The 26,691-nt window shown below is 41.6% G+C and overlaps 1 protein-coding gene across 1 annotated transcript in view; it reads left to right on the top strand.

Moving 5' to 3' along the window:
- LOC132711866 (vomeronasal type-2 receptor 26-like) overlaps nt 1–13,599 on the top strand; it is a 35,034-nt gene extending 21,435 nt beyond the window's left edge. Inside the window, exons 3-5 of the mRNA XM_087885270.1 lie at nt 10,413–10,640; nt 11,428–11,554; nt 12,545–13,599. Coding sequence (XP_087741396.1) covers nt 10,413–10,640; nt 11,428–11,554; nt 12,545–13,455 — 1,266 coding nt within the window. The 3' untranslated portion in view covers nt 13,456–13,599. The remainder of the gene's footprint in view (nt 1–10,412; nt 10,641–11,427; nt 11,555–12,544) is intronic.
- The last annotated feature ends 13,092 nt before the right edge of the window (nt 13,600–26,691 follow it).

Genomic DNA, 26,691 nt, shown 5'->3' with positions numbered 1-26,691 from the left:
CGTTTGTCAATAAGGGCGGGTTTCCAAATGGCTGGTAGGCGGGAGGTATCATCTCGTTTTTTTTTTATTATTATTTTTATTTTATTTTTATTTTTTTTATTTGATTTATATGCTGCCCTTCTCCGGAGACTCAGGGCGGCTTACAGTGCGTTAAGCAATAGCCTTCATCCTTTTGTATATTTATACAAAGTCAGCTTATTGCCCCCACAAACTGGGTCCTCATTTAACCTACCTTAGAAAGGATGGAAGGCTGAGTCAACCTTGAGCCTTGGAGAGATTAGAACCAGCAGTAAATTGCAGGCAGCTGTGTTAATAACAGGGTGCTTTAAACCACTGTAGTACCAAGGCTCTCATGCTGTGTGGACGTATTCATGCTGTGTGGACGTTTTTCTATCTCGATGGCTTCTCTGATTATTCTGTTGTTAAAGTGTTCAGTTTTGGCGATAGTTCTGGTCTTTTTAAAGTCAATATCATGTCCTGTGGCTTTGAGGTGTTGGACCAGGGAAGAAGTTGGTTCCACTTTTCTGACTGAGTTCTTGTGTTCTTCAATGCGTGCACTTATTCTTCTGTTGGTTTGTCCGATGTATGTGGTGGTGCAGGTGGTGCATGGGATTTCATATACTCCTTGATTTTCTAACTCAATTTTGTCTTTGGGGTTTCTTAGGATGGTGGATATTTTTCGGTTTGCGCAGAATGTTGTCTTGATGTTTGGTTTGTGGAGGATCTTGCTGATTCTGTCTGTGGTGCCTTTTATGTATCGGAGGAGGGCTTTGCCGTTTTCTTGTTCTCTGTCTTGGATTTTAGTGGGGGTTTCTTTTTGGATTAGGTTGGTAATCTTATTTCTTTGGAATCCATTGGATGTTAATATGTTAGTGAGAGTGTGTAGTTGGTTTTTTAGGTGTTGTTCATCAGCTAAGCGTTTTGTTCTGGAGATGAGTGTCTTGGCTACAGAGTTGATCTGTGCTGGGAGGTGGTGTGAGAGTGCATGCAGATAGCGATTTGTGTGTGTTTTCTTCTAGTAGATGCTGTGTCCTAGGGAGCCATTGGATTTTTTGTAGACTAAGACATCCAGGAAGGGAAGTTGGTTGTTTGCTTCTGTTTCCATGGTGAACTGTATTTTGGGGTGTAGGCTGTTGAGGTGTGTGAGGAAGTTGTCCAGTTTTTCTTTCCCATTTATGAAGGTGTCGTCTACGTATCTGAGCCAGAGTTTCGGTTTGTGATCAGATTTTTCTAGAGCTTGGGTTTCAAAGTGTTCCATGTAGAGGTTAGCAATGATAGGTGAGAGGGGTGATCCCATGGGTGCTCCTTCTGTTTGTTTGTATTTTTGTCCGTTATAGATGAAGTATGTGTTGGATAGGCAGTGGTTGGTCAGATCTAGGATGTACTTGGGGGGGTTATATTTGTTTTGGATAGCTGTCAAGGCTTCTTTGATTGGCACGTGAGTGAAGAGGGATATGACATCGAAGCTCATGAGTAGGTCGCTGGGTTGTAAGTTTTGTTTCTTTATGATCTCTATGAACTGGAATGAGTTTTTTACATGTGAGTTGATGGATTCTGCATAGGGCTGTAGTTGTTTGGCGAGAAATTTGGCTAGGTTTTGTAGAGGTGAGCCTATGGAGCTGACTATGGGTCTAAGTGGGGTTCCTTCTTTGTGTATCTTGGGGAGACCATAGAGCTTAGGGCATCTGGATAATTTCTCTCTGGGAATGATTCTTTGCTGGATCTCTTCGCTGATGAAGCTTTTATTTTGGATCTAGTGGTTTTTTCCAGGTAGGTGGTGGGATCTGTGTTTAGGGGTTTGTATGTGGAGTCTTGTAGTAGGTTGGTTAATTTGGTTTGGTAGTCAGATGTGTTCATAACCACCGTGGCGTTTCCCTTGTCTGCTGGTAGGATTATTATGCTAGTGTCTTCTTTCAGGTTAAGTAGTGCTGTCTGTTCCTCTTTGGATAAGTTGCTTTTGGGTGGCTTGCTGGTGCAGAGGATGTTGGTGATTTCGAGTCTGATTCTGTTAGTGTCGTCGGGGTTGACTTTGGTCAGGCTGGTTTCAACTCCGCATATAATGGTTTCAGTGGGGATGTGTTTGGGAGCGACTGCAAAGTTGAATCCTTTGGAAAGGACATTGGTTTCAGCTTTGGTGAGGATCCTATCTGAGATGTTATGCACTGTTTGTTTCATGTGTGGCTGTGAGGGGGGAGGGGTTTGTTTCTGGCGTTCTTGTAGTCTTCAGAGTTTGTTAGTGTGTGTGTCTATCTTGAGGGTGGTCTGTGTTTTGGCTCTCCAGACAGTGAGTTGTTTGGATTTGTCCCAAAGTGCGGGGTGGATCTTGTTGCTGAGTTTGAGGTGAAGTGTGAGGAGATCTTTGTTGATTCGGTCTAGGAGGAATCTTTTTGTGTGAAGTTCATTTCTGATTAGGGCCAATTCTGTTCTTTTCAGGATGCGTTTGGTGGCTGCAGAGTTGGAGTGGTATTTCCATTGGAAGCATGTGGGGATTAAATTTTGATCACGGCAGTTGCGTAGCAATGCGAGGTCACATAAAATGGAAGCTCTTTGGACTTCAAGTTTTTCATAGGTCCTGGTCAGATGGTGGATATCCTCCCTGTAGAGGTACGATATTTGTTTTCTGAGGTTTTCGCGGGTGTTTGTATGTAGGTCTTTGGTTATTCGGGTTTTCTCCCGCGTAAAATTGGAGGTGTCTTGGCAACGTTTCGACGAAGTCTAATTCGTCATCTTCAGGCTGGTGTTTTCGGCTTCATGCTTCTAGGAGCAATGTGTGTGTTCGCAGCTGTTTCTTCTACCCATCCAATCAGAGCACAGTCAACCCCCCATCCAATCAGAGCACAGCCAAGCCCCCAACCAATCGGAACACACCTCCACCAATCAGAACACAGCCAAGCCATGTGTGAACACAGCCATGTTTGTGATCGCAGCTGTTTCTTCTACCCAGCCAATCAGAGCACAGTCAACCCCCCCATCCAATCAGAGCACAGCCAAGCCTCCAATCAATCAGAACACACCTCCACCCAATCAGAACACAGCCAAGCTCCCACCCAATCAGTTCACACCCCCACTAGCAGTTAAAAGGAAGAAACAGCTGCGATCACACACATTGCTCCTAGAAGCACGAAGCCGAAAACACCAGCCTGAAGATGATGAATGAGACTTCGTCGAAACTTTGCCAAGACACCTCCAATTTTACATGGGAGAAAACCCGAATAACCAAAGACCTACATACAAACAGCCACGAAAACCTCAGAAAATATATATATAAACACACATAAACCCTACGAAGAAGTAAGAAAATAGATACTATACCTTTACAGGGAGGATACATAAGATATGGGTGTGGCCTACTGATGAAAGCAAATGAGCTAGAAATAGATCTATATAGGTCTCCCACCTAGCAGGAAGAGCTTGCTAGCTGTTAGAAAAGAAAAAAGCCCAGAATCGAGTGGATGTGATTCTACTGAGCTAGGGCTGCAGAAAAACCTTGGTTACATAGGAAAAACCTGGCTAGAGGAAAAACACACATAGATCCTACGAAGAAGTAAGAAAATAGATACTATACCTTTACAGGGAGGATACATGAGATGTGGGTGTGGCTTACTGATGAAGGCTAACGAGCTAGAAATAGATCTATATAAGTCTCTCACCTGGCAGCAGGAACTTGCTGGCTGCCAGAAAAGAAAAAAGCCCAGAATCGAGTGGAGTTAAAACAGTTTTTTTAAAAGAGTAGATCAGGCCAGCCCGGCTTGGTGAAACAAGGTCAGGGATCCACCATATCACTGGGGGCAACTCGTTCCATAGGGTAGGTGCCCCCACAGAGAATGCTCTCCCCCTGGGGGCCGCCAGCCGGCATTGTCTGGCCAACGGCACCCTGAGGAGGCCCTCTCTGTGGGAGCGTACTGGTCGGTGGGAGGCTACCGGTGGCAAAAGATAGTCTTGTAAGTACCCGGGTCCTAAGCCATGGAGCGCTCTAAAGGTGGTAACCAGTACCTTGAAGCGCACCCGGAAGACCACTAGGAGCCAGTGCAGCTCGCGCAGGAGAGGTGTTACATGGGAGTGCCAAGTTGCCCACATAACCACCTGCGCAGCCACATTCTGGACCAGTTGGAGCCTCTGGGTGCTCCTCAAGGGGAGCCCCATGTAGAGAGCATAAGGCATCCTGATCCAGAAAGGGCCGCAACTGGCAAATCAGGCAAACCTGATAGAAGGCCCCCCTGGCCACAGCCAACATATGTTCTTCCAAGGACAGCCGTGTATCCAGGAGGATGCCCAAGTTGCAAGCCCTCTCTGTGGGGGCCAGCGACTCGCCCCCAAAAGTCAGTGCTGGTATCAACTGACTATATCGGGATGCCGGAAGCCACAGCCACTCGGTTTTGGACGGGTTGAGCCTGAGCCTGTTTCTCCCCATCCAGATCCGTACGGCTTCCAGGCATTGGGACATCACATCAAGGGCATCAGTGGGGTGGTCCGGGGTGGAGATGTACAGCTGAGTATCATCAGCGTACAGATGACACTTCACCCCGAAACCATGGATGATCTCACCCAGCGGCTTCACATAAATGTTGAACAGGAGGGGCGAGAGAACCAACCTTTGCGGCACCCCACACACAAGGTGCCTCGAGGTCGATCGCTGTCCCCCCGTCAACATGAACTGCGACCAGTCAGAGAGGAAGGAGGAGAACCACCGTAAGATGGTACCCCCTATCCCCAACCCCTCCAATCGGTGCAGCATGATATCATGGTTGATGGTATCAAAAGCCGCCGAGAAATCTAATAGGACCAGGACAGAGGAACAACCCCTGTCCCGAGCCCTCCAGAGATCATCCACCAATGCAACCAATGCCGTTTCTGTGCTGTGCCCAGGCCTGAAACCCGACTGGAACAGATCTAGATAAACTGTTTCTTCCAGGTACCTTGGAAACTGTCACACCACCACACTCTCAACAACACTTCACCACAAAGTGAAGGTTGGAGACAGGATGATAATTAGCTAATACAGCCAGGTCCAGGGAAGGCTTCTTAAGGAGGGGCCTCACCACCGCCTCCTTCAAGGCAGCGGGGAAGTTACCCTCACTCAAAGAAGCATTGATAATCCTCTGGAGCCAGCCTCATGTAACCTCCCGGGAGGCCAGTACCAACAAGGAGGGACATGGGTCCAGTAAACATGTGGCCACACTAAGTCTACCCAGAATCCTGTCCACGTCCTCAGGAGCCACAGGGTCAAACTCCTCCCAAATGACATTCTCAAGGCCCACCTCCGTCACCCCATCTGAAACTACCCAGTCCAATCTTTCCCGAATCTGAGCGATTTTGTCATACAGATATTGAACAAAGTCCTCAGGTCTCCCCTGCAAGGGGTCTTCCCTCACTCCCTGATGGAGGAGGGAGCGGGTCACTCTAAACAGGGTGGCTGGGTGATTATCTGATGATGTGATAAGAGCGGAAAAATACTCCAATTTTGCCGCTTTTATCACCACTAGGTAAGTCTTAATATAAGACCTCACCAGTGTTCGGTCAGATTCGGATTGGCTGGCCTTCCAAGTGCTCTCTAGGCATCTTTTCCAGCACTTCATTTCCCTAAGCTCCTCGGAAAACCAGGGAGCCACACGGGATCAGCACCGGGTCAGAGACCGCAAAGGCACGACCCAATCCAAGGCTCCGGCGGTCACCCTATTCCAAGCGGCCACAAGGTCCTCAGTTGAATCGTGAGCCAGAACCTCAGGGAATGGCCCAAGCTCCCTCTGGAATCCCTCAGGATCCATCAGGCGCCTGGGGTGGAACCACCTGAATGGTTCCGCCTCCCTGCGGCAGGGGGAAGCGGTACAGAAGTCCAGTCAGAGGAGCGAATGATCAGACCATGACAAGGGTTCAATGACTACATCCCTATACCTAGATCATTCAGCCACTGACCTGAGACAAAAATCAAGTCCAGAGTGTGTCCCCCAATGTGTGTTGGGCCATGGACTACCTGGGTCAGGTCCAAAGCAATCATGGAAGCCATGAACTCCCGAGCCGCTTCCGACGTCTCGCCGACAGATGGCAGGTTGAAATCCCCCATGACCATAAGTCTGGTGGTCTCTATTGCCACCCCGGCTATCTCATCAAGCAGCTCGGGCAGGGCTGCTGCTACGTGGCAGGGAGCCAGGTACCCAGTCAGCAGGCCCATCTGAACCCCATGACCCACTTCACAAGAAGGGACTCATATACGGCTATCTGAGGAACAGTGGCCTCTCTCGGACTTAGATCTTCTTTAATAATGACCACCACCCCACTGCCCCTACCCTGAGCCCTTGGCCGATGGAACACACAGAAACCCAGTGGACACGGTTCAGGGAGGGGAAATCCCCCTGCCCCAACCAGGTCTCTGTAACACCCGCCAGGTCCGCATCCCCCTCCTATATAAGATCGCAAATGAGGGGGGCTTTATTTACCCCAGATCTGGCATTGCATAACATCAGCCGAAAACCTGGGCCTTGAGGGTCTGGACTACCCAGGGAACGAGAGGAGCCTTGGGGGCTGGAGCACACAATCGCCTGGAGATGGCGTGTGCACTCCCCGAACATGATATGGCCCCCTGCTCCCGCCATATCTGACCCTCCCAACCATAGTACCGATGGAACAACCCTCCACAATATTGACTTTGGGTGTTTGTATGTAGGTCTTTGGTTATTCGGGTTTTCTCCCACGTAAAATTGGAAGTGTCTTGGTGACGTTTTGACGAAGTCTCATTCGTTATCTTCAGGCTGGTGTTTTCGGCTTTGTGCTTCCAGGAGCAATGTGTGATCGCAGCTGTTTCTTCCTTTTAACTGATAGTGGAGGTGTGAACTGATTGGGGGGGAGCTTGGATGTGTTCTGATTGGGTGGAGGTGTGTTCTGTTTGGGTGGGGCTTGGTTGTGCTCAGGTTAGTCTGAGTTGCAGGGGGATTTGAGCTGGTGAGCTGCGTTGCTGTTCTTTGGCTTCGCATTCGTAGTCGTGCCACATCTTCATCGTGGCTGTCAGTCTGCTTCATGTATGGATTGGAGGGGTTTAAAGTGGCTAATGATACAGCTGCGGTCTGGCTTCTGGTCCGTGGTCATGCCTCATCATCAGTGTAGGTTTGAGTCTGCTTTCCGCATGGATGTGTGGTGGTGACATCCTGTTTGGCCCTCGTGAGTGTGGGTCTGGTGTCATTCCTTGTGTTAGGGACTCATTTGTCAATAAGGGCGGGTTTCCAAATGGCTGGTAGGCGGGACGTATCATCTCATTTATTCATGATGTGTGGGCGTTTTTCTATCTCGATGGCTTCTCTGATTATTCTGTTGCTAAAGTGTTTAGTTTTGGCGATAGTTCTGGTCTTTTTAAAGTCAATTTCATGTCCTGTGGCTTTAAGGTGTTGGACCAGGGAAGAAGTTGGTTCCTCTTTTCTGACTGAGTTCTTGTGTTCTTCAATGCGTGCACTTATTCTTCTGTTGGTTTGTCCGATGTATGTGGTGGGGCAGGTAGTGCATGGGATTTCATATACTCCTTGATTTTCACAAACCGCTATCTGCACGCACTCTCATACCACCACCCAGCACAGATAAACTCTGTAGCCAAGACACTCATCTCCAGAACAAAACGCTTAGCTGACGAACAACATCTAAAAACCAAACTACACACTCTCACTAACATACTAACATCCAATAGATTCCAAAGAAATAAGATTACCAACCTAATCCAAAAAGAAACCCCCACTAAAATCCAAGACAGAGAACAAGAAAACGGCAAAGCCCACCTCCCATACATAAAAGGCACCACAGATAGAATCAGCAAGATCCTCCACAAACACAACATCAAGACAGCATTGTGCACAAATTGAAAAATATCCACCATCTTAAGAAACCCCAAAGACAAAATTGAGTTAGAAAATTAAGGAGTTTTATACCAAATTTATATTTTGCTGATAAAGAAATAAAGGGAGACTAGTATAGATCTATTTCAAGCTTTTTAGCTTTCATCAGCTAGCCATACCCTTACGAACTTGGATTCCTGCATGTTAGGCAGTTGAATTAACCTTCTGAGCCACAAGTTATATCTATTAATTATACCAAATTTGTATTTTTGCTGATGAAAAAATAAAGGGAGAGTAGCTGATGAGAGCTAAATAGCTTGAAATAGATCTATACTAGTCTACCTTTTAAAAATATAAATTTGGTACAAAATTGTTTGTCGTGAACGCGGCTGCTTGAGGGCTCCTGGATTGGAGCTGAAAGGCGAAAGGATATATTGGTTGTATCAGCACCTTTATAAATATATATAATGTTATACATCCTAATTACGACCATTTTTCTCTTAATCATACAGTATAGTCCGTAGAAAAAAAGAAACTTGATATTATATAATATACTTATATCTATTGTTTCCATAATAATAACATAATTCTCTATACATTTAGCACTCTATATATTTTAATTTGCAGTTATGCACAGTCTAATAATAATATTGCTTGCAATGCATATTCTTCTATATAGTTTTATACCTGTATTCGTTTCTAGCTTATTGACCCTCTTTCATCATTAATTTTCTAAGCTTTGCATCTATTATCTAGCCAATAGGCCCCATATTAAGTAATACGCTGTTTCTCCTTTGTCTTTAATTTCCATCGTTAACCTGTCCATGTTGGCACATTCTAATATTTTCTTTATTACCATTTCTTCTCTTGGTATACCTCCGTTTTTCCAATTTTGTCCATACGTAATTCCGTTGCCGCTGTTATTACATGTAACATTAAATATTGAATTACTCTTTCTTTTTACATTTGGCCTCTGGCATTGTTGAATGGCAAATTATACCTTGCCTATGTTGTCACACACCACTACAATTATTTTATTCCATGTATTTTACTTCATGTGCTTTGAGCTTTTCTTTCTTCAGATGCTAGAATTTGATGCTTATAAAAAGGGATTTTGGATTATCTTCCAATTTATTTATTTATTTATTTATTTATTTATTTATTTATTTATTTAATTTTATTGAAAAAGTTTTACAAATACAAATTTTCCCATTTCCCCCCTTTCCCTCCCTAACCCTCCCTAACCCTCCCCTCCCCCCATGACTTCCCCAAAATATTCAAGCTTTCCCTCAAAATCAGTGTTCAAGCTTTCTTCAGATAATGAGCAGATGGAAGAGTCAATTATAAATATTGACATTTGCTTCCCAATTTCCGACAGCCAATTCATAACACAGGAAGTTTATAAGAAGAGATTAGATAACCATTTGTCTGAAGTAGTGTAGGGTTTCCTGCCTAAGCAGGGGGTTGGACTAGACAGGGGCACCCGCCGAGCTTTGAAGACCTTCCTATTCCAACAAGCTGGGCTGGCTTGAAATTTTTTAAACGGTTTTAAGGGGTAATGGGTTTTAAATACTTCGGGAAGCCAATTGGATTTAATTCTGTTTTAATTTATTTTAAATTTTGTATTGTATCTATTTTAATCTGGCTGTGCACTGCCCTGAGTCCTTCGGGAGAAGGGCGGTATACAAATTTAAATATAATAATAATAATAATAATAATAATAATAATAATAATAATAATAATAATAATAATAATAATAATAATAGTAGTAGTAGTAGTAGTAGTAGTAGTAGTAGTAGTAGTAGACAACCTCCAAGGTCCCTTCCAACTTTGTTAAATTATTATTATAATTATTAAATTATTATATTTCTAGGACTGAGTTGTATGAACTGATGCTGTGTCTTCTATAATAAGGAGACATTTTCTGACAGTGTGAACAATCAACCAATGGAACAGCTTGCCTTCAGAAGTTGTGGGAACTTCATCATTGGAAGCCTTCAAGAAGAGATTGGACTGCCATTTGTCAGAAATGATGTAGGGTCTCCTGTTTGGGCAGGGGGTTGGACTAGATGACCTACAAGGTCCCTTCCAACTCTGTTAATCTATCTCTCTTGTGGAATCAAAACACAGGACCCAAAATAAATAATCAAGGCTCACTGCGGTGTTTGTTATTCAATGTGCACAGGAGAAACTCTCCAAGGAATCTTAAGATAAAACTCTGTAGACAAAAGGATGTATCTATGGTTATGCAGGACATCTCAGGGAGGAGGGGGACACTCATGGATAAGCAACAGATAATGTAAGCAAATATATTTGCAGGTAATGGATTTCCCTTCTCCTGCCCTTCCGCCATCTGCTTATCTTCAAGAGAACTAAGGGGAGAAATAAAACAAGAAAACAAGAAAATATGGGCTAGTTGGGAATGCCAGATGTTGGAAAGAAAACATCTGCCATTGGTACCTGAAGGACAAATCTATGCAGATTGTCCGGAGAAGAAAACAGGCTGCAGCTCAATAAGCCAAATTCCTTATATCTCTGTACATCAACTTGTTTAGATGATTCCAGTTGTGTAAAAACCTCTTTCCTTATATTCTGTAGCTTCACCATTTCCTGAAGAATCCTCAGATCTACAACAACACCATAGAAGGAATGTATTTGGATAGAAATGGAGATTTGATGGCTGACTTTGACATTGTGAGCTGGGTGTTTTTTCCTAATAAGTCGACCACCAGAGTGAAATTTGGGAGTCTAGACAGAGAAGGAACCATTGGAGTCAAATTCAGCATCAACAAGGAAGCCATCACGAGCCCTCAGTGGCTCAATCAGGTAGAGGAAGAGGTGTCCCATCTCTTAACCCTGTTTCCCTGAAAATAAGACATTCCCTGATAATAAGCCCAATCAGGTTTTTGAGCGCATGGATTAAAATAACCCCCCCAAAAAATAAGCCCTCCCCAAAAATATTTAAGCGCATGCGCAGACAGTCCTCGCCATTTCCCCTAGTTAGGGTTAGGGAGACAGAGCTGGAAATCAGCAAGAGGAGCCCCGTCTTGCTCCACACACCCCAAAATAATAAGCCCTCCCCAAAAATAAGACCAAGCACTGATTTCAGGGTTCAAAAAATATAAGACAGGGTCTTATTTTGGGGGAAACACAGTAGTTTTGTCCATCATCTCAATCAGTGTACCCCTCCATCCCAAACTATATATAAGACCGACTGCCTTCAAATTCATGCTTCAGAATTATATTCTTTCATTTATAACCAGCAAAGGAAAAGATGCTTTATGACTTATACAGTACAAGACTTTGTTCTGGGGACATAGAGTGAAAAAAATGTGGGGTGGAGGGAAATGGAAGCAGGATTTAACAGGAGGGGAGAAGTTAATGAAATCCAGAGCCCCTTCCAAAGCCCAATACATCACCAAACCAATCTCGAAGTGTAAAGATATTATGAGATGAGGAGGTGATAAATGCCGGTCTCCAAGGCAATGCTGCTGCTCTTCTCTGGAGACGACATAAACTATGGGACCTGACAATCCTATTCCAACACTGTAATTCATTTCATAACTAATCAGTTTTGCAGATGCTTCTGAATGCAAATTTTATTTACTTTCAGCCCTTGCCTCACTCCCAGTGTGTGGAGCCTTGTCAACCTGGCTATTTCAAGGTGGTCCAGGAAGGAAAACCAATCTGTTGCTACAACTGCGTCCCTTGTGCAGAAGGGAGCATTTCCACCCAAGAAGGTGGGTGAATGGGAATCAAAACAGTTCTTGGGATAGGAGCAAAGGTTCCTGCAGATCTTTTCGAAGAAGATATTTCTAATTTGGGTGTTGGAGTGGGAGGGAGTATTAATTCCAAGTAACATCCCCAATGAAAGAAAACTCCGAGGCTTGACTTTCCTCAAAGTTACATTTTATTGAAGATATCATATTGGCACATCTGGGAAAACCCAAATCTGAAAGCTTCCAGGTTTTCCTCACCCAAAGGAAAGTTCAAGTCCCTGCCCAACACCCACAAGTCCATCACATGGCCCAAACTAAACACCATGCTGACTGGAAATGCCTCCCGGTTCTAACCCTCCAGGTGCAGGGCAAGATGTCCTTGACTTTCTGAGAAAGGAATTTTATTATGACTACCTGTATATATCACCCATGCTCCATACAATCCCCCCATCACAGTTTCCCACAGTAGTAAATGTGGCAGGCCTGAAGATGCAATGAAAAAGATGGCTTCCAGGCCTGACAGCCAACTCACACAGGACCTAGTCAGTAATCTTGCCATCTCCTCCATTCCAGGATTGACTCGGGATAGACACATTTCTGCCTAACCATTTTCTCCAAAGTATCCAAGGAGTAGGCAGGCATGATCTGTGTTTCATGTGGAGTAGCTATTTGGGGGAATACATTGCTAGCAGAGAGGAACCTCTCCTCATTATGGCGATTAGAGAGAAAGGTCAAACCAGAAAACTTTATCTGCCCCTTTTTAAACATTTACCATTGGGATTTGGTGGGACAAAATGAAAGCAAAAATAGTTGAACAATATTGTTATTGAATTTCAATTTTATCCTCCAATTAATGGGTAATGGGACAAATCAAACTCCATTTTGGAAAAGCAAAATATTCCAACCTTGTCAAATTGGCTAATCCTAGTCCATTAGAAACCTTCCTACATGATGTAGATCAGAGGTAGCAAACTCAAGGCCCGTGATAAATATTACATTTGTCCTCTATAGATGCAGACCATTGCACCAGATGTCCAGACAATCAGTATCAGAACAAGCATCGAGATCAATGTATCCTCAAAACTGTCACTTTTTTGTCCCATCAAGAGTATTTGGGAATTATTCTTACTTTCTTTGCCCTATTCCTGATCTTAACCACAGTTTTAGTCTTGGGAATCTTCATTAAATTCCAAGAAACTCCAATTGTCAAAGCCAACAACCGGGACCTCTCCTATATCCTCCTGGTCTCCCTTCTTCTTTGCTTCTTGACTTCCTTTCTCTTCATTGGTCGGCCAAGGAGAACCACCTGCCTTCTCCGACAAACAATTTTCAGCATCATCTTTTCAACTGCCGTGTCTTCCGTCTTGGCCAAAACAATCATGGTGGTGCTGGCCTTCCTGGCCACAAAGCCAGGAAACAGAGTGAGAGGGTGGCTGGGCAAGAGTCTGACCAATACCATCATCATTTCTTGTTCCAATGTCCAAGTGGTCATTTGTTTCACCTGGTTAGGAGTCTTTCCTTCATTCCCTGATTCTGACATGTATTCCCAGCCTAGAGAGATTGTTCTGCAGTGCAATGAAGGCTCGGTCACTATGTTTTATGTTGCCCTTGGTTACATGGGTTTTCAGGCTGCCATTTGCTTCATAGTGGCCTTCCTGGCCAGGAATCTACCTGGGTCCTTCAACGAAGCCAAGCTGATCACCTTCAGCATGCTGGTCTTTTGCAGTGTCTGGATCTCCTTTGTGCCTACCTATCTCAGCACCAAAGGGAAATTCACGGTTGCTGTGCAGGTCTTCTCCATCTTGGCTTCCAGTGCTGGGCTGCTGGGTTGCATCTTCATCCCTAAGTGTTACATCATTTTGCTGAGGCCAGATCTGAATACAAAGGAGCAACTGATGTTCAAAAGTGAAGTAAAAAAGTGATGCTGATGGATGTTCAGGGGATATAATTCCCACCCAATATAATGCTCACCCATTGGGTACTTTTCAGGAGAAAACACTATCAGGCTGCTTTTTGAAGTGATCTCCTGCTTAAGCCAAATTTCCATGCTTTTAAGTTTCTGTGTCTGGTAGTAGTATTTAGCATTTTGGGCTTCATTATTAGCCTTTAAGGCAGGACGTTATTAGAATTTTAGTCTGGCAGTGGTGACCTCCTTTCAGATTTTAGGAAAACATGTTTTTCTTCTGTTTTTTCATGGGGGAAAAACAGCCTTTTCAACAACTGAATCTTAGTCAGTGTATTCTGAAAGTAATTGAATACACTTGCAAGTTTTAAGTCAGATACTAATCCATCTTGGAAAGAGCATGATGTAACCCATAAATTTACCATATGTGGAAAATAATCTCTAATCAATGTTTTCTATTGTTCACTTGTCAAGTGTAATAAATGTCTTTCATTCTTTCATTGGTTTCTTTCTGATGTATCACATGTACCAAATTTTTCTATCATTTGTTTCTGTACCCTATTAAAAGACTTGGACTTCCCCATTCCATAAATGCTTTTCACTGTAACTGCGATTTGTGTTTTTGGGTAGGGCTGAACCAGTGGTGGGATTCAAAATTTTTTACTACCAGTTCTGTGGGCGTGGCTTGGTGGGCGTGGCTTGGTGGGCATGGCAGGGGAAGGATACTGTAAAATCTCCATTCCCTCCCCACTCCAGGGGAAGGTTACTGCAAAATCCCCATTTCCTCCCAATCAGCTGGGACTCAGGAGGCAGAGAATAGATGGGGACGGGGCCAGTCAGAGGTGGTATTTACAGGTTCTCCAAACTACTCAAAATTTCCCCTACTGGTTCTCCAGAACCGGTCAGAACCTGCTGAAACCCACCTCTGGGGTGAACAGCTTACCTTTACAAAAGAAAAAAGTGTTTTTAATCTCTCAGATTCAGAGAAATAAGGCCAAACAATTGGGGAAAATAAAGCTGCAACATAAATGGTTGTCACCTTTTTTTTTAATCCAAGGGACATTAATTCACTAATAAAATATTTATAATTATTAAGATCTACCAAACAGGTAGAAGAAAGTATTTTTCCCTCTATAATCTATCCTGTCTAACAATCAAAACTGTAGATCAGAAGTTTATTTCTTTTTATTTGTGGGGTCTTGGTGCTCCCTATGTGGGCTTGTTTTCTTGCAGATGTTTCATGTCCCAAACTAGGTAAGATAGAATAGAATTCTTTATTGGCCAAGTGTGATTGGACACTCAAGGAATTTGTCTTAGGTGCATATGCTCTCAGGGTACATAAGGAGAATAAAATACATTCACCAAGAATTAATGTAGATTATTTCCTTTCTCTAATCAAAGAAGTTAATTTATCCATTTCAGCTACTCTACCAAATTCACCAGCCATTCCTCCATAGTGGGTTGAGTCGGGGGGGGAGCCTTATCAGCGGAGAGTTGAGACTAATAAACCCCACAATGGAACTAAGAGGCCAGGATTGTGTGGGAGATGGTGGAATGATGTTCCTGCTTGCAAAGAGAAAGGTGACAGGAGAGATTATGTAAGCAAAGCAATGAATTGACCAAGAAACCCTGATTGGCAGGACAGGAAATATTTGATTGAAAGGGGAAAGGATGGCTAAGCACTGAAGATACCTACACATTTTTTTTTCCAAAATGAAATTGGAAAAGAGAATCTATTGCACAAGAATGGAAATTTTTGGAAACATTCCAAATCTCTGGATTCAGGGCTGGTATGCAAGGCCCAATAAAACACACTGAGGATAGAGATAATAATAAAATATTTACTTCTGACCAAAAAAAGATGCTCAGGAATATTTTATGCCACAAGCACAACAGCTCTCAAACGAACAAATTTTACATACATTTTTGCAACAAAGTAAAAACAAAGCTTTAAATTGTACAGCCTTCAGCCATAAAGTGATAAAGTAGGCATAATTCAGGATTCCCAGTCAATGATATCTACACTAATTTCATGTAGCTACAAAACAAAAAGGCAACTGAACATCCCATCTACATCAGCTTCAGTCAGTCAGTCAGTCAGTTAGAATGCAGTTGTCAATTTTCCCATTGGGTTAGACAGCAAAATAAACTCCTGGGACATTTTTTTACCAAGAGTATACCATATTTTTTGGAGTATAAGACGCTCTGGAGTATAAGAGGCACCTTAATTTTTGGAAAGGAAAATAGGGAAAAAAAATTCTGCCTCTGCCTACCAGGTATTTATCTGGCTAGCCTGGTCAGCTTTAGCACACATTAGTTGGCTGGTTGTGAGCGTGCGCTGGGGCTGATAAACAGCTGAAAAAGCACAGCTGATTGTCAGAGGGAGCTCCACTTAGTAAAGCAGGTGAAGCGCGGAAGCAGTAAGACAAGGCAGTAGCTTTGACGAAATGGGTTGCCATTTTGGGCTCCACCCCTCACGTTTTCAGCCTCCAAATGCTCCATTTGAGAGCCGTTCATGGCTGCGGGGATCGTAAAAAGCACATCGTCGCCCATCGATACCCGAAAACATGATGTGCGGAAGCCAAAAATGGGGCATGCTGAAGCCTAAAACGCGATGCACAGAGTCCAAAAACACAATGTTCAGACGCAGCAATCAGCAGCGAATGTTTTGGCAATTGCACTCCATGGCTTAGGACCTGGGTACTTGCGGGACCGCCTACTACCACCAATAGCCTCCCACCAGCCGGTACGCTCCCATAGAGAGGGGCTCCTCCGGGTGCCGTCAGCCAAACAATGCCGACTGGCGGCCCCCAGGGGGAGAGCCTTCTCTGTGGGGGCACCTACTATCTGGAACGAGCTCCCCCCAGAGTTACAGAGGATCCCGGATCTGAGCACCTTCCGCCGCGCTTTAAAGACCTTACTATTTCACCAAGCGGGCCTGGCCTAATTTTCTCCTTCTTTTATAAAAGATTTTTAATTTTTAAATAACTTTTAGTATTTTATACATTCAATTTTAAATAGGTTTTAGAAGATTGGGGTTTTAAATTTGTCGGGGCCAAATTATTTAATTTGATTTTATTCTTTTAAATTTTGTATGTATGTGTTTTATTGTTTGGCTGTGCACCGCCCTGAATCCTTCGGGAGTACGGCGGTATAGAAATAAAATAAAATAAAATAAAATAAAATAAAATAAAATAAAATAAAATAAAATAAAATAAAATAAAATAAAATAAAATAAAATAAAATAAAATAAAATAAAATAAATAAATAAATAAATAAATAAATAATCCCCGCAGCTTTGAACGGCTCTCAAACGGAGCGTTTGGAGGCTGAAAATGAGAGCCATTGTCTGTGGCAATCTCTGCAGCCAGGAAGAGGATGTGCTGAGGCCGAATGGTGGGGGCCGGCTGGTGGGTGGGGCTACATCCGGAGTATATGATGCACCCAAGTTATCAGCCTCTTTTAGGTGGGGGAAGTGAATCTTATACTCCGAAAAATAAGGTAACTTTACTGAAGATTCCATGTAGGTACAGGAGAAAAGCCAGTTCTAATGATTTCCTGTCAAAATAGCATAGGAAAACTTTCCCTTCCCCCCCTGGACCTCCCATTGTCCATTGTCCACCATGCATTTGCACTTTCTGTGTTTTGGGAACAGTCTGTCTGCCACGGACTTACGCAGCTGCTGACCTTGAGATATTGGATCTGTCTCAGACTTCCAGTTGACACACTTGCATTCCAAATTTCCTTCCCAAGCTTCCCTTAGATTCCAAGGCCTTCCCTTCCCCCTCCTGTTATAGTTGTCTGGTTGCAAGCAAGGCCAGATCCTGAAGATGAAACTCAAATACTTTGGCCACCTAAGGAGAAAGAAGGACTCACTGAAGAAGTGCAGGAAGTTAGTACCCACCGCTTTCCTGGAAGAATGAAATATTTTAGGAAATATTAAAAAGGCAGATTATGTTTCCCTGGATGAGAAATGGAGAAGCATGTTTTAAAAAGATGAAACAGCTTCCTGCCTCCCCCCCCCCCCCACATCTTTGTTAATGGGCCAGAGGCAGAAACTCAATCTTTGTCAATGGACCATCATTTGCAACACTATAGGACAGAAACTAGCACAATGGGACCCATCTAGGACAGAAACTCACCATATGGCACCTGGGAAGATTACATCAGCCAGCAAGGCTAGTTAAGACCTGGGAGTCTGACAACCAATCAGGATACTCTTTCTGGGCCCCAGGAAGTTCAAAGCCAGAGAGAGCATAAAACCCGGGGACTCACTACATCTCAGCCCCTTTTCTGTTTAGGAACTCAAACCATGTGATCCTGTCCACCATTAAAGAATCTTTCCAAGCAGTCTCCATGTCTCCAGTGTCTTTTTCCCCATTTGGAGCAGAACCCAGAAGGAGGATATTTCTTCCAACAGAAGAGCCTAATGCTGGGAACGATTGAGGGCAAAAGAAGAAGGGGATGACAGAGAACGAGGTAGCTAGATGGAGTCACTGAAGCAGTAGGAGTGAGTTTAAATGGACTCCAGAGGATGGTAGAGGACAGGAAGACCTGGAGGAACATTGTCCATGGGGTCACGATGGGTCAGACATGACTTCACAACTAACAACAAAAAAGCAAGACTGCGTAGCGAGTCAACCATGACAGCAGTATTGCAGGCTAACTCAGTGCTCATTCAGCAGGAGTTCGATCCTGACTGGCTCAAGGATGACTCAGCCTTGCATCCTTCTGAGGTGGGTAAAAGGATTATTGGGAACAAGATGGTGAAGCTGTAAAACATGTTTCAGAAAAAACTTTTTTTCCTGCCTCTGAAAGCCTCCAAAACAGTTTCAGAAAAAGAAAAAGGTTAAACCTAGGGTGATAAGATCGTCTTATAAGATTAAATAGATACTTAATAGGCTATATAATTCTTTATAATTTTGGAAAAACCAGGCCAATTGTTTTGTCGATAATTAAAAGAACTTGATTGTATTGAAATGTTTGGTTAGGATGATATTAGTTAATATTAATTGGAGAGTGATTTAACTCTCGGTTAGTCATGTTTGTTGTTTCGTTTTAGTCTTGTGTTTATGTGTTCCTACATTTCATTTTTTATATTGTTTTCCAATCATTATTATGTGTTAATTTTACTGTAAATATTTAATAAAGATATTGTTACAATATTTTGAGGATCAGACTCAATAATGAATTCAGAAGTATTTTCTTCAGTTAAAGAAGAGTTTATTCATAATAGGCATTCTACTTTTTCTGTCAGATTTTACAGTGAGAAGCAAGCATGAGGTAAAAGCATTCTCTATTTATATCAAAGGGGAGGAGTCAAGGATGGGGGTGGTTACATATGAATACATTAAAGGAGGAGGAATAAATTAACTCTTAATATCCTGTACATATATACATATCTCTTGTTATAGAATAAGGCATTTACTTATGACAAATCCCCCTCTAAATGCCGATTCGATATATAACAATGATTGCATTCGGATTCAGAGCTATATAGTACTTGTAATTTTGATGTCAAGTATTTGTGTTGTTTAGAAGGTAAAGGTTTAGTTAATATATCAGCTATTTGTTCTGAGGTTTCGCAGTGGATTGCTTTAATGAATCCATCCTGAGATAATTGTCTGACGTGTTTAAATTTGATATCTATATGTCTGGATCTTTGACCAATGGCGTCAGATCTTGATATTTCTATAGCTGCCTTATTATCTTCATGTATGACAAATGGTAGTATTGGATTTTTCCAAATATCAGATAATAAATCATTAAACCATACTAAATTATTTGAGGCTTTAGATAAACAGACGTATTCTGCCTCTGTAGTGGAAGTCGCTACTAAATCTTGTTTCCCAGTGTACCAGAATATTGGGCAACCATTTAAAAATAATACATAACCTGAGGTGCTCTTTCTACATTTGATGTCACCTGCCCAGTCTGCATCAGCGTAACTGGTGATAATAGGTTCTTTAATATTATTGGGTTCTAAGAGTAGGCAGAAATCTATGCTGTGCTTTAGATATCTTAGTATTCGTTTGACTGCTTCCCAATGATACATAAGTGGCTTACTTACATGTCTAGATAATAAATTAAGTGGCAGAGCTATATCAGGCCTGGTCCAATTAGATATATACAAGAGAGAACCAATAATTGATCTATACAATGTATTGTTCTCGAATTCAGGCGAAGATTCATCCATATTCCTTAAAAAATCAGTCTGCATAGGAGTATCGCAAGGTTTGGCATCTCTTAAATTGCATTTTTCCAGAAGTTCTATAATTTTATCTCTCTGAGATAATTTGAATCCCTTTCTTGTCTTATTGATTTGAACTCCAAGGTATTTGTTTACCCTTCCTAGCGACTTTAAAGAGAAATGTTCACTTAGTCTGGATACAAATAAGTCTTTCTTTTCTTTATGTTTGCCTATATACAAAATATCATCCACATAGATTAACACAAATTCTAATGATTCACCTTCCTTTCTAACAAAAAAGCAATTGTCTGCAGTTGTGGCTTTGAAATCCATATTTTTAAGCACGCTGACAAGACATTCATACCAACGCTTGCCGGATTGTTTTAATCCGTACAAGCTTTTGTTAAGTAACCAGATCTCATCTCTGTTTGTACATTGGCTATGAGGTGCCCTTACATATATCTCTTTGTCGAGTTTTGCATGTAAGTATGCAGTCTGCACATCATATTGAAAGACATCAAGATTGAGTATAGCCGCTATGACTAAAGCTGTCTTAACACTTTCAGTTCTTACAGTGGGAGAGTATGTGTCAGTGTAATCCTCAGGATATTTTTGAGCGTAACCTTGTGCGACTAATCTAGCTTTATATAATTGATTACCCTCTTCTAAATCTTTGATTTTGAATATCCATCTGGTGCCTATAATTGTCTTGTTCTTAGGTGCAGGGACTGGTGTAAATACACCTAATTCACGCAAGCTGTTCATTTCTTTTGTTATGGCTAATTCCCATTTTTCTTTTTCTTCCATGGGAAGTTTTAACACTTCCTCGTATGTGTTAGGTGTTGGTATCTCGTCATTCACACACATTATATAATCCTTATACTTATTAGGTAATTGTCTTCTGTTACACCTGATTGTTCTTATTGGAGTGCTCTCATTATCGTGTAGATATCTTGCTTCCTTTTTGGTTAATGAATCTGTTTTTATCCTGGTGTGGTTACCTGTCCATGTTTTGTTTTTGTCATCATGTGTGTTATGTTCATGTTTCTCTCTTTCTATTCTGTCTTGTTGTTTAATGTTTGGTTTAGTATTTTGGATTATCTCGTTAAGATGTATCTTAGACCAGTTGGCCTGTTCATGAAACACTGCTGTTCTTGAGACTATGAATTTGTTATTACTGTCAATGAATCTATATCCTTTTGTGCCTGTTTCGTATCCCATGAATCTAAGCCTTCTGGATACGTTATCTCCCTTACGTCTTAATTGTTTTGGTATGTGTACGTCTGCTGTAACCCCAAATATGTGCATGTGTGAAATTTTAGGTTTCCTATTGTACATCACTTCGTATGGTGTTTTATTTAGTATGCTAGACCAGGTCCTATTTTGGGTATAGTTTGAATATAGTAATGCTTCTGACCAGAATTGTTTTCCTAAACCAGCATCTTCTAATGTACATCTAATCATGGTTTGCAGTGTCGAGTTCTTTCGTTCTGCTGTACCATTTTGAAAAGCAGAAAATGGGCTAGTCGTGAAGTGTAGCATTCCTTTGTCTTTTATCCATTGTGAGAATTCTTTAGACATGAATTCGGATCCCCTATCTGTCATGATTCATTTTATTTTGATATTGTGTTGTGTTTCTACACGTTTGTAAAATTCTTTGAATTTTTGGAAAGTTTCATCTTTGTGTTTTAAAGTATAAACAAATCCATAACGGCTATAGTCGTCTACAATAGTTAGGAAATATCTTTTTTTGTATGTGATGGATGGTGTTAATGGACCAACCAGATCCATATGTACCAGATCAAAAATTTGGTTAGAGGTTCTTGTTGCCCTTTTTGGTTTTGGGTTAGTTCTGAGTTTTGATGATTTACATACTGAGCATTCTAAATAGTTTTTACAATCCTTTATTTTAACGCCATCAGCATGTTCAATCATTTTTTGTATTACAGGGAAACTTGCATGTCCCAATTTTCTATGCAACATGTGTGCACATTCATCATGAATTGGTTTGCCTATATTGGGCCTTTTGTTATTGTGTGTATCACTAGTGGGTGTGTCTTTGTGATTATAGTGTGTTTTGGGTTCTTCATTGTCATTGTTGTTACTATGTTCACTGTCTATGTTAATGTCGTCATCAGTGTTTGCATTAATGTTATGCAACCATTTATCTTCTGTTACAAGAAAGGGTAGACCCCCTTCGATAATTACACTATTCAATTTAGTCCCATTCTTTTCTAGTATTGCTTTTCCTCCAGAGAAGATTATATTTATGTTGAAATCTTGGCTTAATTTCACTGCACTAAGTATGTTATGTGATATTTCTGGTATCAACAATACCCCCTCTATTTTACCTAAACCAGGTATATTTACATTTCCTTTCCCTATGACTTGAACATTTTCTTGATTGGCTACTCTCATCATAAATTTATCATTTGTGAATAAAGACAGTATTTTCTTGTTATTTGTTGTATGATTAGTCGCCCCTGAATCTATGAGCCAAGCATTATTTTTTGATTTTTGTGTGATGACATCGTTATGTTTATCTAATCCATTTAATGATCCTGATTTCCTATCCCTTGAATTATCTCTATCCTTTCTGCGTTCTCTGTAGTTTGGGGAGTCCCTATATCTGTATCTATCAATAGATGATTGCCTGTCTTGATATCTACCCCTATAGTCACGGTTTTGTCTTTCCCTATGAAACATGGGGCAATCTCCCTTAGAGTGTTTTCTGGATCCACAATTGTAACATTCAATTGTTTTTTGGTGATTCTCTTGGAAGGCCACTCTTTTTGCCTGTCTGTGTTCTGTGTATGCATTGTATCTACTTTTCCTCAAATTATCTTCAGCTATTAACTTGTTTGACAGACTTTCTATGGATAAGTATCCTAGATTGATTGAGTCTAAGTGTGATATGTAGTTATCCCATGATGAATCTAATGAGTTAAGGATAACGCTTTTCATTGTCTGTTCTGATATTATTTCTCCTCTTAGATGTAATTCTGCTCTGATTTTGTTTAAGGATATTAAATGTTCACTTATGGTGGTTCCAGATCTTAATTTGGCTGAAAAGAAATCTTTAGACATCCTAGTGGTTGTTGCTACACTTTCACTGTGAAACAATTTAAACATGCATTGAATTATTTCTGAAACAGTAAGATTATGCTTAATACTGTAGTACATGGCAGGTGATATGCTAGAAATTATTAAATAGAATGCTCTGTGATGCAGGCAGTCCATTTTTAGAGTCCAAGGTCTTTTGGGAGGATTGGTTATAAAAAATAATAAATTTTCTTTCATAAAGACAACCTGAATTTGTTGACACCATTCCTGTAAGTTGATGCCATCAATTCTAAGTTTTGGGAAATCACTGGGTAGATTCCCAATATTATTATTCCCACTACTTACAACTGTGGGTAGTCCATGGTCCTGTAGATGTTGAAAATTGCAGAATGGTGTGGGTATTCTGCTGATGAGCTTGAGAGGTTCTCCTTCTTCATAAAGTTCATTGTAGTTCTCTGTGTTCATCTGCGCATGCGCGTTGGTCATTTCTCTGCTGAAGCCGCTGGGAGAGGTTCTCTTTGCTGTAGCTCCCTCGTAGTGCTCTCCTTCTGATGATTCGGTCTCCGGCTCGATCTTGGGTGTTCTGCTGGCAGCTGTGGTTGGTCTCTTCTCTTTGGAGCTTTCTTGCTTGGGGTATTTTGTTCTTTGGATCGTTTGCGGTATGGGGGAAAGTTCGCAGGGCCCTCTGGGTTCAGGCGTCGTCATCATCGTTGTCCGGATCGAGTCGTGCAGTCTTTGAGGTGTCTGTTTATTTCTTCGTCTCTTTTGTATTTTTGCATTATCGGCTTTTATCAATTCTTTTGAAATTGTTAGACTTGTGCCAAATGTTTTAAATAGTTTTCTCATGGGTGTTTCGATTTCTTGTTCGGTGGATGATTCTTCTGTATCTGTTTCTGACTCTTCAGAAGAATAAATATATTTTTTGTTATTTTTTGTGTTTTTTCGCGCCAGAGTTTTTGAATGTTGCATTCTGATTGGTTCAGCCGTGTTCATTTCTGTGGCCGGTTGAAGAAAAGATGGCTGCCTTTCAAAATTTTGAGCGGGACCTCTGGTCTTGCTTCTGGTCATTTTTTCTTTCGTTGTAGGTTCGCTCACCATTTTTGTATTTTCGGGTTTGGCTTTTTCAATGTCTTTTTCTCTCGCTGCTCCGTTTTCTTCCAAGAAGCCTCGGAGTTCCGCGATGAGTTTGTGGTCATCTTTTTGACTTTTTATTAGCCTCAGTATCTCCGATCTGAGGTCTTTGTCTTTTATTTCGTTCTCTTCTTGGTTGTCGGTTTCATCTGCTGTTTCTTCGATGTCTGTGGTGTTATCTTCAGATTCTTTGATTGTTATATTTATTGGTTCGTCGATCATTTCGTGATCTGTTTTTGTTTCTTTATCATTTGCCCTGGTGTTGGGTCTTTCTTTTTTGTTCTTGAGGTTTTCTTTCTTAGGCATGTTGGATTTTATTGAGTCAGTTCAACCATCGACTGCTACCAGTTTGTTACAATATTTTGAGGATCAGACTCAATAATGAATTCAGAAGTATTTTCTTCAGTTAAAGAAGAGTTTATTCATAATAGGCATTCTACTTTTTCTGTCAGATTTTACAGTGAGAAGCAAGCATGAGGTAAAAGCATTCTCTATTTATATCAAAGGGGAGGAGTCAAGGATGGGGGTGGTTACATATGAATACATTAAAGGAGGAGGAATAAATTAACTCTTAATATCCTGTACATATATACATATCTCTTGTTATAGAATAAGGCATTTACTTATGACAGATATTTTTTAAAAAAAGAAAAAAAACACCTCTGAAGCTCTGTTTGGGGGCTTCTTTTCTGAAGCTGTTGAGGGGCTTATTTTCTGAAGCTTCATTTCTGATGCTTTTTTCAGCATCTGAAACCTCCGTTTGAGAAGCTGGGTGGGGCTACATATGGAGTATAAGATGAAGCCAGATTTTCACCCTCTTTTTGGGGGGAAAAAGGTGTGCCTTATACTCCAAAAAATACGGTACATAAATAAATAAAATAGAGGAGATCCTGACTGTTAGCTTTCAGTAAGTGAGTTTTTGGGAATTAAATGATTCCCAAGATTAAGCCTGTTACCAAAAATAGAAACAAGGCAAAGGAAAACTACAATGATCCCCAAATTTTCTTGATAGCAGAGATTCAATCTTAGCTATGCTGTCATCTCAGTTGATGTTTGAAGGATGATCCACAGGAAATTTGGTGTATTTTTCAGTATTTGAAAAGAGAAAAATAGCGTTTACCATAAAGCAGATGTCAGGATTCCAACCGATGCCCTAATTCAATCATGAGCCTCGAGCCAAGCTTCAAAAGAAATCCAATTATTTATTAGGAGCTTCATGTCAGCACGTACCAAGTGAAGCCAACTCTGACCTCACGTAATTTACGTTCCAGCTCTGACCCTGTTTTCCCCCTCCCCCCAAGGTGTGTAATCAGTCACAATTTTCCATCGAAGCAATTTTGTGGGTTGTAGAGATCACTCCTCTCTGGCCACTGTGGATAACCATGGAGACAGCCTTAACAGAGAGATGGCTGGAATGTGCTTTTGTTTTGACTGACATGCTGCCTCACTCTAGCTACAGAGTTAGTTTTCCCATCCCCCTTGCCAATGGCAACTCAAGAGCAGGCCAGAGATGCTTTCTGAGTTGACAGCAGATTTTTCTTCCATCAGATTCACTGTTGGAGTGAAACTTTTGATGGAGTGGATGAAAGTGGACAAAGATACCTACAGGAAAGAAGGGAAGGAGAGAAAAGAGGAGTGGACGGGAGGGGAGGGGATGGGAGGGGAGGGGAGGGAAGGGAAGGGAAGGGAAGGAAAGGAAAGGAAAGGAAAGGAGAGGAGAGGAGAGGAGAGGAGAGGAGAGGAGAGGAAAGGAAAGGAAAGGAAAGGAAAGGAAAGGAAAGGAAAGGAAAGGAAAGGAAAGGAAAGGAAAGGAAAGGAAAGGAAAGGAAAGGAAAGGAAAGGAAAGGAAAGGAAAGGAAAGGAAAGGATGAGGTTTTCTTGGAATCTCCTTTCCTGGATGGAACCATTTCTAGGGACAATCAAAATTCATGATTTGCAGGAGATATTTATGGAAGCAAAGTATTTAAGACTCAGGGTGAAATGCTACTCATGAGATTTTCATTTTGGAAGAGGGGTACAGATAGACTTTTCTACCTGTTGGATCAGTGTGAAAGAACCAGAGATGTTTCATGTTGAGCATCTCTGTTTGAGGTTATATAGCAAGGGAGAAATTTCTTAGAAACTCTTTGACTCTTTTCTTTGACTCTTCCAGATAGAAAAGGGACATGTTACATGAATGGGTCGATGGATGGATGGATGGATGGATGGATGGATGGATGGATGGATGGACATCTGGACATCTATTTGATTTGTATGCATTCAATTCCAGACAGATGCACAGCAGCTCACAATAAAAAAATAAAGTATCCACCCTAAAACATAAAGTTCTGAATAATAAGGAATGCAGAGTAAGTCTAAGGCCACATCAGCATCATAATATTCAAAAGTCCACAGTAAGAAAACAGTAACTTCATCACGTCAAAAGCACAACTTTATAAAATAAACCAGTCACATATAATAGCATAAAAGAAAAACAACTGGAAATCAACCCAGCAGAATGATAGGTGTCCCAAATGCCCACAGAACAATTTGGTTGTGGATGCTTTCTGGGAATCCACTACGTTGAGTTACATCGGGACTTTTTCAGTTGGATCCCAGTTCCCCCTGCAGGGAGGACTTTGCAAAACTCCTCCTTCCCCAGCTAATTATTAGAATGATAGTGATTTCTTTCTTGCCTTCTTGCTAAATGTCAAGGGATTCTTTTTCCCTCTGGAGATTGTCTGAAGGAAGTCAACAGACTCAGCAGCAATACATTCAGCATCAGAAAAGTGAGTGTATAAGTTGTCTTGTCACCCTGGAAAGCTGGACTGAGCTTCATGGACACCAGGAACTCTGCTTCTGCATTAGTCCAGTTTCCATCATTGGGGAAGT

The sequence above is a fragment of the Pantherophis guttatus genome, chromosome 2 (genome assembly GCF_059756535.1).
Source record: "Pantherophis guttatus breed Tessera chromosome 2, ASM5975653v1, whole genome shotgun sequence".
In the NCBI taxonomy this organism is placed as follows: domain Eukaryota; kingdom Metazoa; phylum Chordata; class Lepidosauria; order Squamata; family Colubridae; genus Pantherophis; species Pantherophis guttatus.
This window is presented reverse-complemented; position numbering and strand designations above follow the sequence as displayed.